This window comes from Botrytis porri, assembly GCF_014898465.1.
Source record: "Botrytis porri strain MUCL 3234 chromosome Unknown BPOR_008, whole genome shotgun sequence".
Taxonomy (NCBI): Eukaryota; Fungi; Ascomycota; class Leotiomycetes; order Helotiales; family Sclerotiniaceae; genus Botrytis; species Botrytis porri.
Genome location: NW_024066082.1, coordinates 2110641 through 2123683, shown reverse-complemented (window position 1 = coordinate 2123683; position 13043 = coordinate 2110641). Strand labels below are relative to the sequence as shown.

General features: G+C 40.4%; 1 protein-coding gene across 1 annotated transcript; it reads left to right on the top strand.

Annotated features, from left to right (window-relative positions):
* Positions 1–7086: 7086 nt before the first annotated feature.
* On the top strand, positions 7087–11892 carry EAF01_006732 (uncharacterized protein; the record flags this gene model as incomplete). The annotated part of the gene is made up of 1 exon (XM_038914986.1): positions 7087–11892. The coding sequence occupies one exon, from the start codon at positions 7087–7089 to the stop codon at positions 11890–11892; it is 4806 nt and encodes a 1601-aa protein (XP_038769941.1).
* Positions 11893–13043: the final 1151 nt, after the last annotated feature.

The window sequence follows — 13043 nt, the reverse complement described above, 5'->3', positions numbered from 1 at the left end:
ATAGATGGTGGTTCATACGAATATGAATATTCATATTCATATGAACAAAGACGGACACAGACACGCCGAAATCAAAATCAAAATTCAGATCACAAGATAGCAATTTCGTAAGGAATACCTACCTAGGCATGATTCATGAAGCAGGTACGCATTTGATAGATAGATTCTAAATCCAAGTTTAAGATCGAGTTCATACAGTGAGGTGAGGTGAGGTGAGTATTGAATCTATTAATCTTACTTGGGTTGGAATCTAGAGTTTTGAGAAGGAGAATGAGGGGGGGAGCGGAAGTTTGGATGTGGGTTTGAGATTGTGTTGATGTTAAGGTACTAAGGTTCTGAGGAGAGGTGAAGGTGCACAGTAGAAGATTTTTCATGGGGAGTTCCTATGAGCAGTTCTGTGCAGTTTTCATGCCGAGTTTCTACAAGAGTAACCTATATCTTGTCACTCGTCTCCATGCGGTGGGTACCTATTACATTACATGATACTGGATGAGGCGGAAACAGAAAAGGAGATCTAACATTCACAAGTGCCTTTCAACAAAAAGCTCAAGATAAAGAGAGATTAGTGAGTTGACGAGTATCGAGGATTCATTTACTATGCTATGTATTGTAATCTAGGCAATCTAGGTAGTCTAGACAGATATACTATGTACATATGTAGGTAATGAACGTGACATGGTGATACTCAGAAGAAGCGTATTGATGTCCTAATGATATATACGAATTTCGAATTTCGAAACCATAGGAGAGCAAGTATGTGGAAAACTTGAGGGAGTATTGGAACTTGGAATTGGAACTTGGAAATGGAACGTGGAATTGGAACTTGGAATTGGGAACTGGAATTGGAACTTGGAACTGGAATTGGGAACTGGAGTCGCAAAAGTGCAATACTATGCAGTAGATTAGGGTAAAATACCGAGCTTGTGAGTAATGGACTATGAGCACATGATGACATTGTGATCTCTCTTCTCGGAGAGGATAGGGTACGTGGAGGGGATGATATGTTTGAGTCTATTGTGCTTTTTGGAGATGTGAGATTGGAATGGAACAAGGACATGGGACATGAGATGGAGGTATGTGTATACAATTAGCAGTTTATTCGTGTACATGATGTATACAGTGTGATGTATACAGTGAAGTAAAATAGAATAGCATCACTACACGAGGGCGACGTAGTTTGAGGGCAAATTGGACTTTTATCACCTCTTCATAGCTTCATATGTATAAGAAAGTTGGATTGGATGGAGAGAAATGGGTTCAGTATTTCTATTTAGATTGGGAGGACACCTATTCTTTTATGTATCTCATATTTTGTATCCCATATAGTTCCACATGTTATACAGCTTCTACCATATTATACCATATCATATCATACCACAGCATACAATCTATATCATACACATTACGCAATACCAAGGAAACACAAGACAAAACAAAACAAGAGAAGCAAAAAGAAGCACAGAAAAAAAACATGAGACGAACAATTAAACGAACGGATATGGAAACTTTTCATCACACGGTACAGAATTAAGAATTTCGGTTTGAGATAGATAGAGAGATAGATTGGATGAACATACTACCTAAGTACATCTCATCATAAATCTGATAATAAATCTTATCTCATCTGAAAAGTTTCTTTTCTTTCATTTTCTGAAACAAGTGGTGAGAAGTTGGTGGAGAAGGGGGAGGATGGATAAGCCAAGAAAAAGAGAATTTCATTCAGTAAGGTTCTGGTGCTGAATTTGTAAGGTTACAGTATGGATGTATTACGAGAATAAATGAATGATAGATGAATGAATAATGAATAGATGAATAACAAATGTTTTGGTACTTCGACTTGCGCAATGAATGATGGGATGCAATTGGTTGGATAGGAAAATAGTGAATAGGTAGATAGGTACGACGATATTAAGAATAAGAATAAGAATAAGGACCATGTATCGATCATTCAATCGTGTTGATCTGATTAGATCAGATCTTTAGTCTTTGTATATATATATAGTTATATATATATATGTAAGATTACATGCACATATACATATCAGAATAAAGCAAACTCAACCCCCCTAATAGTCCAAGTACAGTACTACTATACTTCAGCTATACTCACAAGATACACTACGAGAGAGACCGATGTGTTTCCTCTTTTCTTCTCTTGTTTTTATACGATATAATATACATCACACACAAACCTCAGCAAACCCCAAAACCCAGTCGTGAAAACTACACAGCTGGAAATTCGAAGAATCCAAGAACCTGAAAAGAAAAACAAATAGACACATTACAAGGAGAACCCTTCCCTTCATGTTTGGAAACGAGATGGGTGGTGTGCTTGGACTTTGGAGTTTGGGAGTATGCACGGGAGGAGGGGGGAGAGGAAGGGAAGAGAAGATGGCGGGATTGTTTCGTTTCATTTCATTGTGGATTTTGAGTGTGGATTTTGAGAGAGAGGGAGGAGCTGAATTCGAAACAGGAAAAAGATATGGTAACATGAAGAAAAGAAGGAAGGAATTGGTATCGGATTTCTAGTTGTAGTGTTGTAGTGTGGATGGAAGGATGGAAGAATGTTCCCTTTGTATGACGATACATACGTACCTAGGTACATACATACACAATGCACATGGCGGATTAGGTGAAATTTGAAATACAAACGGATGAAGGGATGGAATGTGGAACGAAGGGAGTTGTGATGTGCGGAAGATGAAACACTGGATATGACGCCATGTCCATGAACGGGGAAGAGGAGTATGTGGTTTTGTGTGTATGTAAGTATGTGTGTAGGTATGTATCCTTGATTTGCATTCTTGTATGTGTAGGTAGGCTAGCTGGATTGAGTAGTCTTCACGAAGTTATGAATGTAATGTACCTATGTATGTATGTATGTATGTATCCGGATAATCGAAAGGTGGAAACTCGACAATGAGAGAAAGGAATATCATATCATTTCTTTTGGTCTGTTGAGGTGATTTATCGTTGAAGGTGGGATAGAGAGACGGGTAGATGAAACTCATGAAGACTCACTCACTCAGTCACTCACTTACTTACTCATGAAAGAAAGATCGAGACTGGCTCAGAGGCAAATTCGCCCGCTCTCGTTTGAATCGTATCTTTGAGGGCGTATATCGGTAGATAGATAGAACAGCTACCGAGAAAGATACTTTCCAATAAACCACATCCATCGGTAATTAAAAAGATCTCGACTAAGATCAAATCAGAGAGATATTTACGCTTTGTATGTTTCCACAGTTCACAGACACGAGAAACCCATCAATTTTCAAGTACAAGATCGAATCCTCTGCTCGGTACGCATAAGAGACCTGATGGTAATTTTATTCTCAAGCTTGTAGTTGGGAGTTGGTAGCGCTGGTGTTCTTGGCGGGTTTCTGCCTTCTCTCTAAAGGGTTTGGGGTTGTTTATGGGTATGTGTTCTAGCTCGAGGACTTTTTGGGTTAGGGCTCGCTCGCTCGGCCGGTTCCTGTCCCAAGTGTGAGTTAAGCAAGTTAAGCATGTAAGTGTGAGTAAGTGTATATCGGAGAATTGAGTTAAATTGATGGTTTCCGCATGTAAGTTTTAGGGAACTTGTCAGGTAGGGTAGAGGAGGGGAGCAGGGTAAACTATGAAATATTTGATATTTGATATTTGTTCTAGTGGGAAGATATAAAGTTTCTGACGCTTAGGTCGTAAATCTGATGATAATTTCCGCATTGCGTCGACTTCCCCTTGGGAATCTTCTATTGATGTACATGCCTCGGACCTTTCTGGATTTTTGAATCTACTTATTGATATGAAGGGTACAGACTGCAAAGTAAAAAAAAAAGTTGATTTGCTCGGATTTGCTCAGATATCATAATCTCCGAATATCATCTTATTCTTCTGCACCGTAGACATGTCCTACGGTTGGATAGGTAAAGTAAGAAAATATTTATAAGGACTTTGTATCTATTTTCAGACCCCGTACACATGTCATGTCGACTTTTGATCGGATTGCGTAGGTTCAATCACTGCGCGTTAATTATTGACATATAGTAAGACTAGTAGCTCAGATGAACGAATCAGAGCATACCCAGACACGCATTATGATATGGAGAATGGAGAAAAGGTACCTACTTCGTAGATCTAGCGGTTAGATACAGGAACGATTCCTGGGACAGAAACAAGAGCGAGATGGGGAGCATGATCCAACTAACCATAGCTGGATTGGAACGAGAGAGAGTGGATTGCGAGAGTGGATAGTAATCGATGTTGAACACAGAGCTCAGGTGTACGAAGTAGGCCCTAGGGTGTGTGTGATGATGTGATGTGTATGTACTCCATTTTTGTGATATGTGTACCACTGCACTCCGTCCGTATGTGGGGAGAGCTTCTCATTACAGAATGGTTCTTAGATGGTTCTTAGACCAAATGATCGACGCCATAATCTTTCCAGGGACCTGAGCGTTGAGTAAGGTCATAGACTTTGACTTAGCTTGTTGCACCAGGAGAATTATTAAGATGATATACAAACTACGTTGTGATGGTCAGATGTTTAATCACGATTCACGATAGATTGAAGGTTAAAGAGTAGTAGAAGGCGAATTGGAAATTATGTCTATGTTTATGGTTTGGTTGTCAATATGTTGGTGGTGTACCGAGTAAACGAAAAATATCGAAATGAAGGGGAAAAATCTCGGTTGATTAACTCATTGAGTAAGGTGGCTTCAGGATTGGCCTGGACAGAATTGAATAGAATCAATAAATCTATTTTCCGATAGAAGAATGTGCATTGTCAATCAGTCAATGCATAAAGTAGGAGATTTTCACCAATTGTTGGAATATTGGCGCGGTGATGTTGTTCATCACATTCATGTTTGGAAGTGGCGGAGCTGCATGCCATTCTTTGGGGAGGAGAGGAAAGCAAAGAAAAGGAAAGAAAAGGATGAAAGTTATGAAAGAGACGAAATGTTTTCATAGTGGTCTTTTATATCTAATATAAAATTGCAATTTTCATCTCAAACAGATTGGTTGTTTCTATTCCATCCCATCCCATCCCATCCCACCGTCAATCCCCAAGTTACCATGTTCATGAACCATTATAATTCCATGCGTAAGGAAACAAATCGACTAGGTTATTTGTCTAGCCTTGTAAGAAGTAATTGAATCACAAATTTTGATTGACATTGAAACAACTGCCGACTATTTTCCTTTCTTCTCTCTTGGATTTATGAATTGTTCAAATGAAACTTGACTGACTGTTGCTCGATGCTCAGGTGGAAAGAAGAAGCAAAAGCCTCAAAGCCTGCCTTCCCATACAAGTATAACCTGGCCCCTTGTTTTCATAGCACGATAATACACCTTCATTCATGTATTCGGATATTAAAATATGATTAAAGGCTTATTCTAAAACACGCTAGATACCAATTGTTGGATTCTATTGGTTAGTTGGAGGCTAAAAGTGACAAGTTACTGGGCTGGTATTTAGGCGAAAGTAACACGGGGTAAGGGAAAATGCTAATTAGGTGATGATTGTCTGGTGGCTTGGAGGCAAAGATAAATGGATCAGATAGAGAGAGGAGCGAAGGATAGACAGAGTGAGTCCGTAGGCAATGAGTAAGTCAAAGACAAGACGGCTGACTAGATAGAAAATACATAAAAATTATGATGGTAGATGCATATAGAAATAATTCCATAATAATATACTTTGGTATTTTATGGATTTAGTTTCATATATGAGTATTTTGTACCTCTTATTAATTGTATTTCCTTTTGCTTGCTTGCTTGTCATCTCATATTAGAGAAGTTGTATGATTGTAACCATAGTTACACAATAGAATCTCATCCTCATTCATCTCAATACATCCTTTTGGTGTATCGTGTACTTCCATCGTACTTCCATCACATCGTCCGTAAGTCTACCGTGGTTATCCGATATCATTTCGAAATGTGCTCGTGCTTCAATCTATCTACTTATTAGTTCTTACTTTGTATTCACACTTACTGTGACTTACACCATCTCTCTCTTCCTCCCGTTTTTTCTATCAATCTCACAACCCCCTGGCATACTATTTTTTTGGTTCCTGGTCTATACAACGGACGTTCCCCCTACCTAACCTTTATAATTCTAGTAAATTGACTCCCTGGCCCGCACGCCTACGTTCCACAACTTGAGAGTATCCACAGAAATATCTCATCCTCACACTGAAAGCTTCACAAGGCCCCAAGGCAAAAGGTTCTCACGAAATCGAGGCCTCTTCAATTCATCCATTCATTCACTCATTCATTCCTTCATTCCATTGAACCTCTTCCTCGCCATCCTTCTCCACCACCCACCCACCCACCTCTTCACTCCGACCTCACCTCTACACTCTCTCTATACCCAACCCTCGACACCTCATCAGGAATACAATCACCAACCATCGATTTCAAAAGCGAAGGTTAATCGAACGATAGTATCTCATCGGAGATTGTCAACATCTTTAACCGTGAGAGCCTCCGGAGGCTTATGGATAATGGTCGCTCGTAGATGATTTGGTTTCGATTCAAAGTTGTGAAAGGAGGATATACCCACCCGAACAACAATTGACGATTTATCGTCACGACACTCCTTTAAAGACTCGCGATTTATCCATATACGATTTGGTCCAATTAATTTTAAGATGTGAGTCGATATTTGTTCACCAGAAATAAAAGAGTGTTTGCGATGGCAAATGTTGGTTCGACTTGAATGATGACCGTTCTTCGGATTGAGGTCGCGATATCAATTCATTCGCAAACTATCGTCCAAACCTTGACTTTTAGATTATGTTGATCATTCATGCGATATTCATGCGATATTCAATAAGTTAACATACTAATGCCAATGATCAACAGATACACTCTTTGACATTTTGTCAAGTACACTCGTTATTACTTATTCGCCCTGACAGTTAGTTTTCAATCTTCATATTTGATGGCCGCGGCCATACTTCGTCAACCAACGCCATCGTCGTACTACTCAACTTTGAACTTCAACTAATTTATGTTTAGATCGATCTAAACCTTGGTCCAATACTTTCAAATACTAATATCTCAATAATAAGTTCGAAATAGATTGAGATAAATTTAACAATCATGCACACACCTTCGTTATTCTTGGCCTCCGTGGTCGTTCTTTCCTCTCTTGCCTCCGCAGAAGGGGATCGACCAAAATATTACTTTCCACGAGAAGTCAAAAGACAAATATATTCAAACAATACCATTACAAGCAATACACCAGCTCAAACATCGCATACGACAGATGAATCTACAATTACATCTTCATTCTCATCCATAAAAGATCCAACATCAGTTGATGGAACTCAAGATACTACGACAAATAAGAGGGCATCTTCAAGCAATTCATTCTTGGATACTTTCTCATCCATACTTGGCTTAGGAGCGACAACTACGACATCGATACCTTCGTCCTCGAGTTTAGCTACGAGCATTCCTACTGTTATTCCTTCCAGTACCGCATCTTTGAGTACGATTGTCGTTAGTGATATATCTTCAAATGATATCACAACCATTCTAGTCATGAGTACTGTGACTTTAGGAACTGGATCAGGTGAAGTTCCCGTGATTCCACCAACGACAAGTGTGACTCCAACTTCGATTTCACCCGTTGAAACAACTGCATCGCCAAGTGCTCAATCGACGGTGGAAAGTTCAGTTTTGAGTACTGATTCGAGTTCTGATGCTGGATATACTGGAGCATCAACTGGAACCAGTCAAACCATCGTTTCCGTACCTACGACCAGTGCCCCTGTACCCACGACTACCAGTTCTTCGAGCTCAATTGTCCCTGTACCAACTATTTCCAGCTCTTCGACTTCAATTATGGATGGAATTACAGGTGTTTCGACCGGAGTTGAATCCAGTCTTCCACCCGTTGAATCGACCACTTCACCCAGTTCGACTTTGATTAGCTCATCAGTACAGTCTGTGGAGACAAGTTCCAATGCTGGTTTTTCCGGAGCATCTACTGGTACATCCCAAACTGTTGTATCGGTTCCTACAATCATTAGTTCTTCTAGCTCAACCGTGGATGGAAATACTGGAGTACCAACTGTAGGATCCAGTTCAATCGTTTCTACACCATCCTCTACTTCAATTCTTGAAGGAATAACTGGAGTATCTAGCCCATCATCCACCAGTTCTTATCTTCTTGTTGGAGTTTCATCAGTTACTACAAAATCGGCTGTTGAACCAATTAGCAGTTCTAGTAGTGCTGATATTGATATTTCCCTTGGATTAACTGGAGCTTCTACTGGTTTACCCACAACCACCAGTGCCACTAGCGTCTCTAGCGTCTCAAGCACGTCCGTTTCCGAAGATTCTGGCGTTTCTGGACCATCAACAGGTACACCTCCAAAATCTAGTGAAACTAGCACTACCGAAACTTCAATCCAAAGCACAATTGCTGGAATTTCTGGAGCATCCACAGGCACTGTCCCAAGTTCTATTCAAAGTATTACTTCAGAGGCTTCAATCCCATCCTCGAGCTCAGTTGAGGGTATTACTGGAGCATCTACTGGATCTGGGTTATCAGTAACTGCGCCAGTTTCAGTTCCGACTTCAACCGAGACTCCAATTCAAAGTTTAACTGTCTCAAGTGTTTCTGGAGTACCTACCGGTACAGCCCCAACCATTATTTCCAGTGCTGCTCAATCGGAATCTTCTGAAACCTCTGTAGCCACCACTGCCAAATCTGGATCTCCCAGTGATGTTGCCGGAACTGGCTCAGCTCCAAGTACAACTGTATCCCCATCTTCAGTCGCATCAGTAGATAGTTCTTCAAGCTCCAATCTTTTGGAACCGATTGTCGCTTCAACAGGTTTAATTCCAATCAGTATTATCCTTCCTACCACAACTTCTGGATTCGATTCTCAAAGTACATTGGTAACTTCAGCTACTGCTTCTTCATCGGCTAGTGGAATTACTTTTGGACCAGGTGGAGTTCTATCCGGCTCAAGTACTATCACTGAAAGTCCTTCGGATACAAATACTTCCCCAGTATCTGTTCCAACTGATTCATCATCTGGTCTTTTAGGAGTTATTGGCACTGGATTAACTAGTTTGGTTGGTGGTGTAACATCAGATCTGGGAACTGCAGTCTCTCAAGTAACCAGTGCTATTTTACCAACAGAATCATCAGCCTCAAGTTCAAGTGCTGGAATTTCTGGACCTGCTACAGGTGTTTCTTCTGAAACTACTTTGGCTGGTGTTACTGGTCCATCTACTGCTGCCTCGGATATCTCAGGATCAAACACCGCTACTATAGATAGTTCAGTACCTACAACTGTTGCTGGAATTACTGGAATATCTACTGGTGTCTCAGCACCTTCAAACACAGTTTCTGGAATTACTGGAGCCTCAACAGGAACTGCTCCAATTTACAGTTCAGGTGATCTACTCTCATCCTTGGTTGGTGGCGTGTCTTCTTTGGTATCTTCTGCTACATCAGATATTCTTCCAACTTCTTTGATTTCCCTTACGGATTCTGTCGCTTCGGCTTTGGCCTCCTCGGCAGGTATTATTGGAGCTACTACAGGTGTACCCGCCACAGGATTGAGTGCTACAGCTACTCCTACTTCCGCTGGAATTACTGGACCTGCAACTGGTGTTTCTAGTGGATCTGCATCTACTACAGCCCCAGCTGGTTTACTATCATCTCTTCTATCTGGAGTAACTTCTAATGTTGGATCCCTCACATCTGATTTACTTACAAGTACTGCATCGGCTACCGGACCAGAAGTTACAGGTACTATGAGCAGTACTAATGCTTCAAATACTGCTTCCGCTACAGATTTGATTTCATCCCTTGTATCTGGAGTTACTTCCGATTTGAGTTCCGTCTTAGCATCTGAGACCTCGAATTCATTACCAACTACTACCGCTACTGATTTGAGTGCCTCTGCATCATCTGCAGGAATTACCGGTCCAGTTACAGGAATTAGCTCTACTGAATCCCTTGCCCCAACATCAACTGGTCTTCTTTCAGGTATTACTTCTCTTCTCGGATCAGTAACTTCGGATATTGGCTCGGCCACTTCAGTTTTATCTTCGGAGCTTTCTTCTGCTACTTCCAATGTAACCTCTGAAATTGGACCAATCACATCAAATATATCTAGTGTCCCAAGTTCAACAATTCTAAGCGGAACAGATGTGTCTGCCTCTGGTACAATAACTTCAGAAAGTCCATCACCCACAGGATTATTATCCTCCGTCATTTCTGGTGTTACTTCTATCATTGGTTCTTCCACAGATCTCTCTTCCACTGCAGCTAGTACTACTACTCCATCTTCCTCCAGTTCTACTCCATTGGGAAGTATAATATCGAGTATTTTTGGCTCTAGCACTGCCAGTGAATTATCTGCTACGATTACTAGTGATATATCAACTGCAACTGGTGCTCCAAATGCTACAGCTATTACTTCTGGAACAGATATTGTATCAAGTACTTCCATCAGCCTTGGATCTTCCTCTATAATTTCAGGAACTGTTCTCCCAACCACTGCCAGTGGAAATGAGACCTCGATTGCAGTATCTACGACTGGCCTTTCCACCAGCATTCAAACCGGAACTGTTACCACATCCAGTTCAGGAACAGGAATTATTACTTCATCGACTTCCTCCGCAAATTCTGTAACCAGTGGATCAGCAAATGTCACGGATACCTCAATTTCTGCTTCCTCCGTTTCTGCCTCAAGTCTTTCAAGTATTGCAACATCAGTTTCTGCCACAACAACTCCAAATACAACGGCAACTGATGTTTCCTCAACTGCGGCCTCATCAGCAACTGTTACATCTGGAAGTTCCGCTACTACTGCACCAATTACTTCCGTTCCATCGACGACTATTACTCCATCAACAATTGCTTCCCCCACTCAAGAAAGTACTACGTCAGTTGTTATGACTCAAACGGCTAGTGAAACAACAGCTCCTCTCACGATCTACCCAACAGCTACAAACAATGCTACATCAATGTGGCTTCCACAAACTATCATTGTTCAATCTTCATCTACCAATCAAGTTACTCATACCAATACTGCACTTGCCACCACTTTACCAAAGGTCATTACACCCAGTGGATCTATTCCAACCAGTCCAGAAAATTCTACCTTGATTCAACTTGGTTTCCTTTTCCAACTCAATTATGCATTTGTTGTTGCCAACCCGCTTTCATCAGCACAAATCTTCCAATACCTTCCAATAGGTATCGCAAATGGATTAGGTATTAAGCAAGAACAAGTTGTTATGCACAGTCTAATTCCATATAATACACAATCTCAATTGGAATACATTACAACTTTGGCACTCGCTTATATTCCAACCAACTTGGTCAGCACATTGGAACTTGATTTACATACACCTACAGCAGCTATCTATAACAATGCAGATACTTCAGTTAGCACACTTGTTAGCTATATCAATCCTTCTATTCCTTTAACACCTGGATCAACTCTTGAAGGTGGTTCTGGAACGGGTACTGATAGTTCCGGATCAGCAGCAACTACTAGTGCTTCAGGCAATAGTGGTGTCTTCAATACTGATGCTCAAAATACCTCACCAAAGGTTAAGAGTACCACAGCAGGGATCATTGTTGGAGCAGCAGGTGCAGCAGCTGCCTATGGTGCTGCCATGTTCTTCATTGCTAGAAGATATAAGAAACGTAAGCTTAGTCATCGTCGATCGAATTCTATCATGAATGCATCAGAAATGAGACAATCTGGTGCTTTCACTGGTGGTGCATTCATGTCTGGTGGACGTTTAACACCTGGTGTTGGAGGAACCGATAGAAATAGTGGAGGAAGTGGAAGAAGTGCAGGACATTCAGCACGTACACAACAAATCTCGGCACCCATGATGGCAGAGAATTCGTTGGGATGGAATTGAAAACTGTCAAACGGGTCAATTTAATTTCTTCTTCACAACATATACCCCCAAATTCAAAATTCATGAAGGTAATCTCAAGAACTTCATCTCGCTGTATCATATACATCCTCTCCAAAATCTCAGCATCTGTCTGAAGAAGAGCAATACGCTCAACATTTTTTCCTTATTTATTTTCAAGTCATTGGGCGTTGGGTATCGTCTTTATACCCCCTTCTTTGCATCATTATATAAAAAACGTTCCTAATATTTCGGGTATGGTTTTTTGATATGGAAGGTTTTATTCTATTCATGTTGAGAGGAGGAGAAAATTTAGGAGGACCGAGGAGGATTTGAATGGAGAAGAAGAAGAAGAAGTAAAGAGAGAAAGGGGGAAAGATGGAAAGATATTTGAGGTCTCGAGGAAGAAGGACTTTGTGAGGAATGAGGATGAATTTCAAAACCTTTGTGTATATTTACGATCCTACGAACGCGGATATTTCTTTAAAGAGTGAAAGATGTTGTAGCTGTCGTAAGCAAGCAAGCAAGCAAGCAAAGATATCTGGTATGTGAAATTCTGAGGTGATTTTGATTTTGATTTTGATTTTGATTTTGATGTTGATGTTGATGTTGATGTTGATGTTTTGATTGTTTGATTGTTTGTTTTATTAAATGTAATTTGGATGTGTTTAATGGTAGGATGGATATATAATAAATATAGTAGTAATAATTGTTTATGGAGAGCAAGGGGAAGAGAAGGGAAAGGAGGGATGGAAATGTGAGATAGATGGGAAGTTGGGGAACGTAATAAATAGATACCTGAGGTATGAATAAGGAATTGTTTGTTTACATTTTTATACTTTGTTGTGAATTGTGAATTGTGAACTGTAGAGAATGAATTAATGAAATGATGAGTGAGATGAGTGAAATTAGTGACATTAGTGAAATAAGTGAAATAAGTGAAATTAGTGAAATTAGTGAAATAAGTGAAATAAGTGAGGGGTGAGTTATGGGTTATGAGTGTGTGTGTACATAGACAGGTGAGTGAACAGTGAACAGTGAGACAGACTTTCCCTACCTACCGGTACCTAATATCACACCTATCTTATCATTTTTGTATTACTATCGTTACTAGGTCGTAGGTAGTAGATAGTAGGTACCTAGGTGGATTTAGC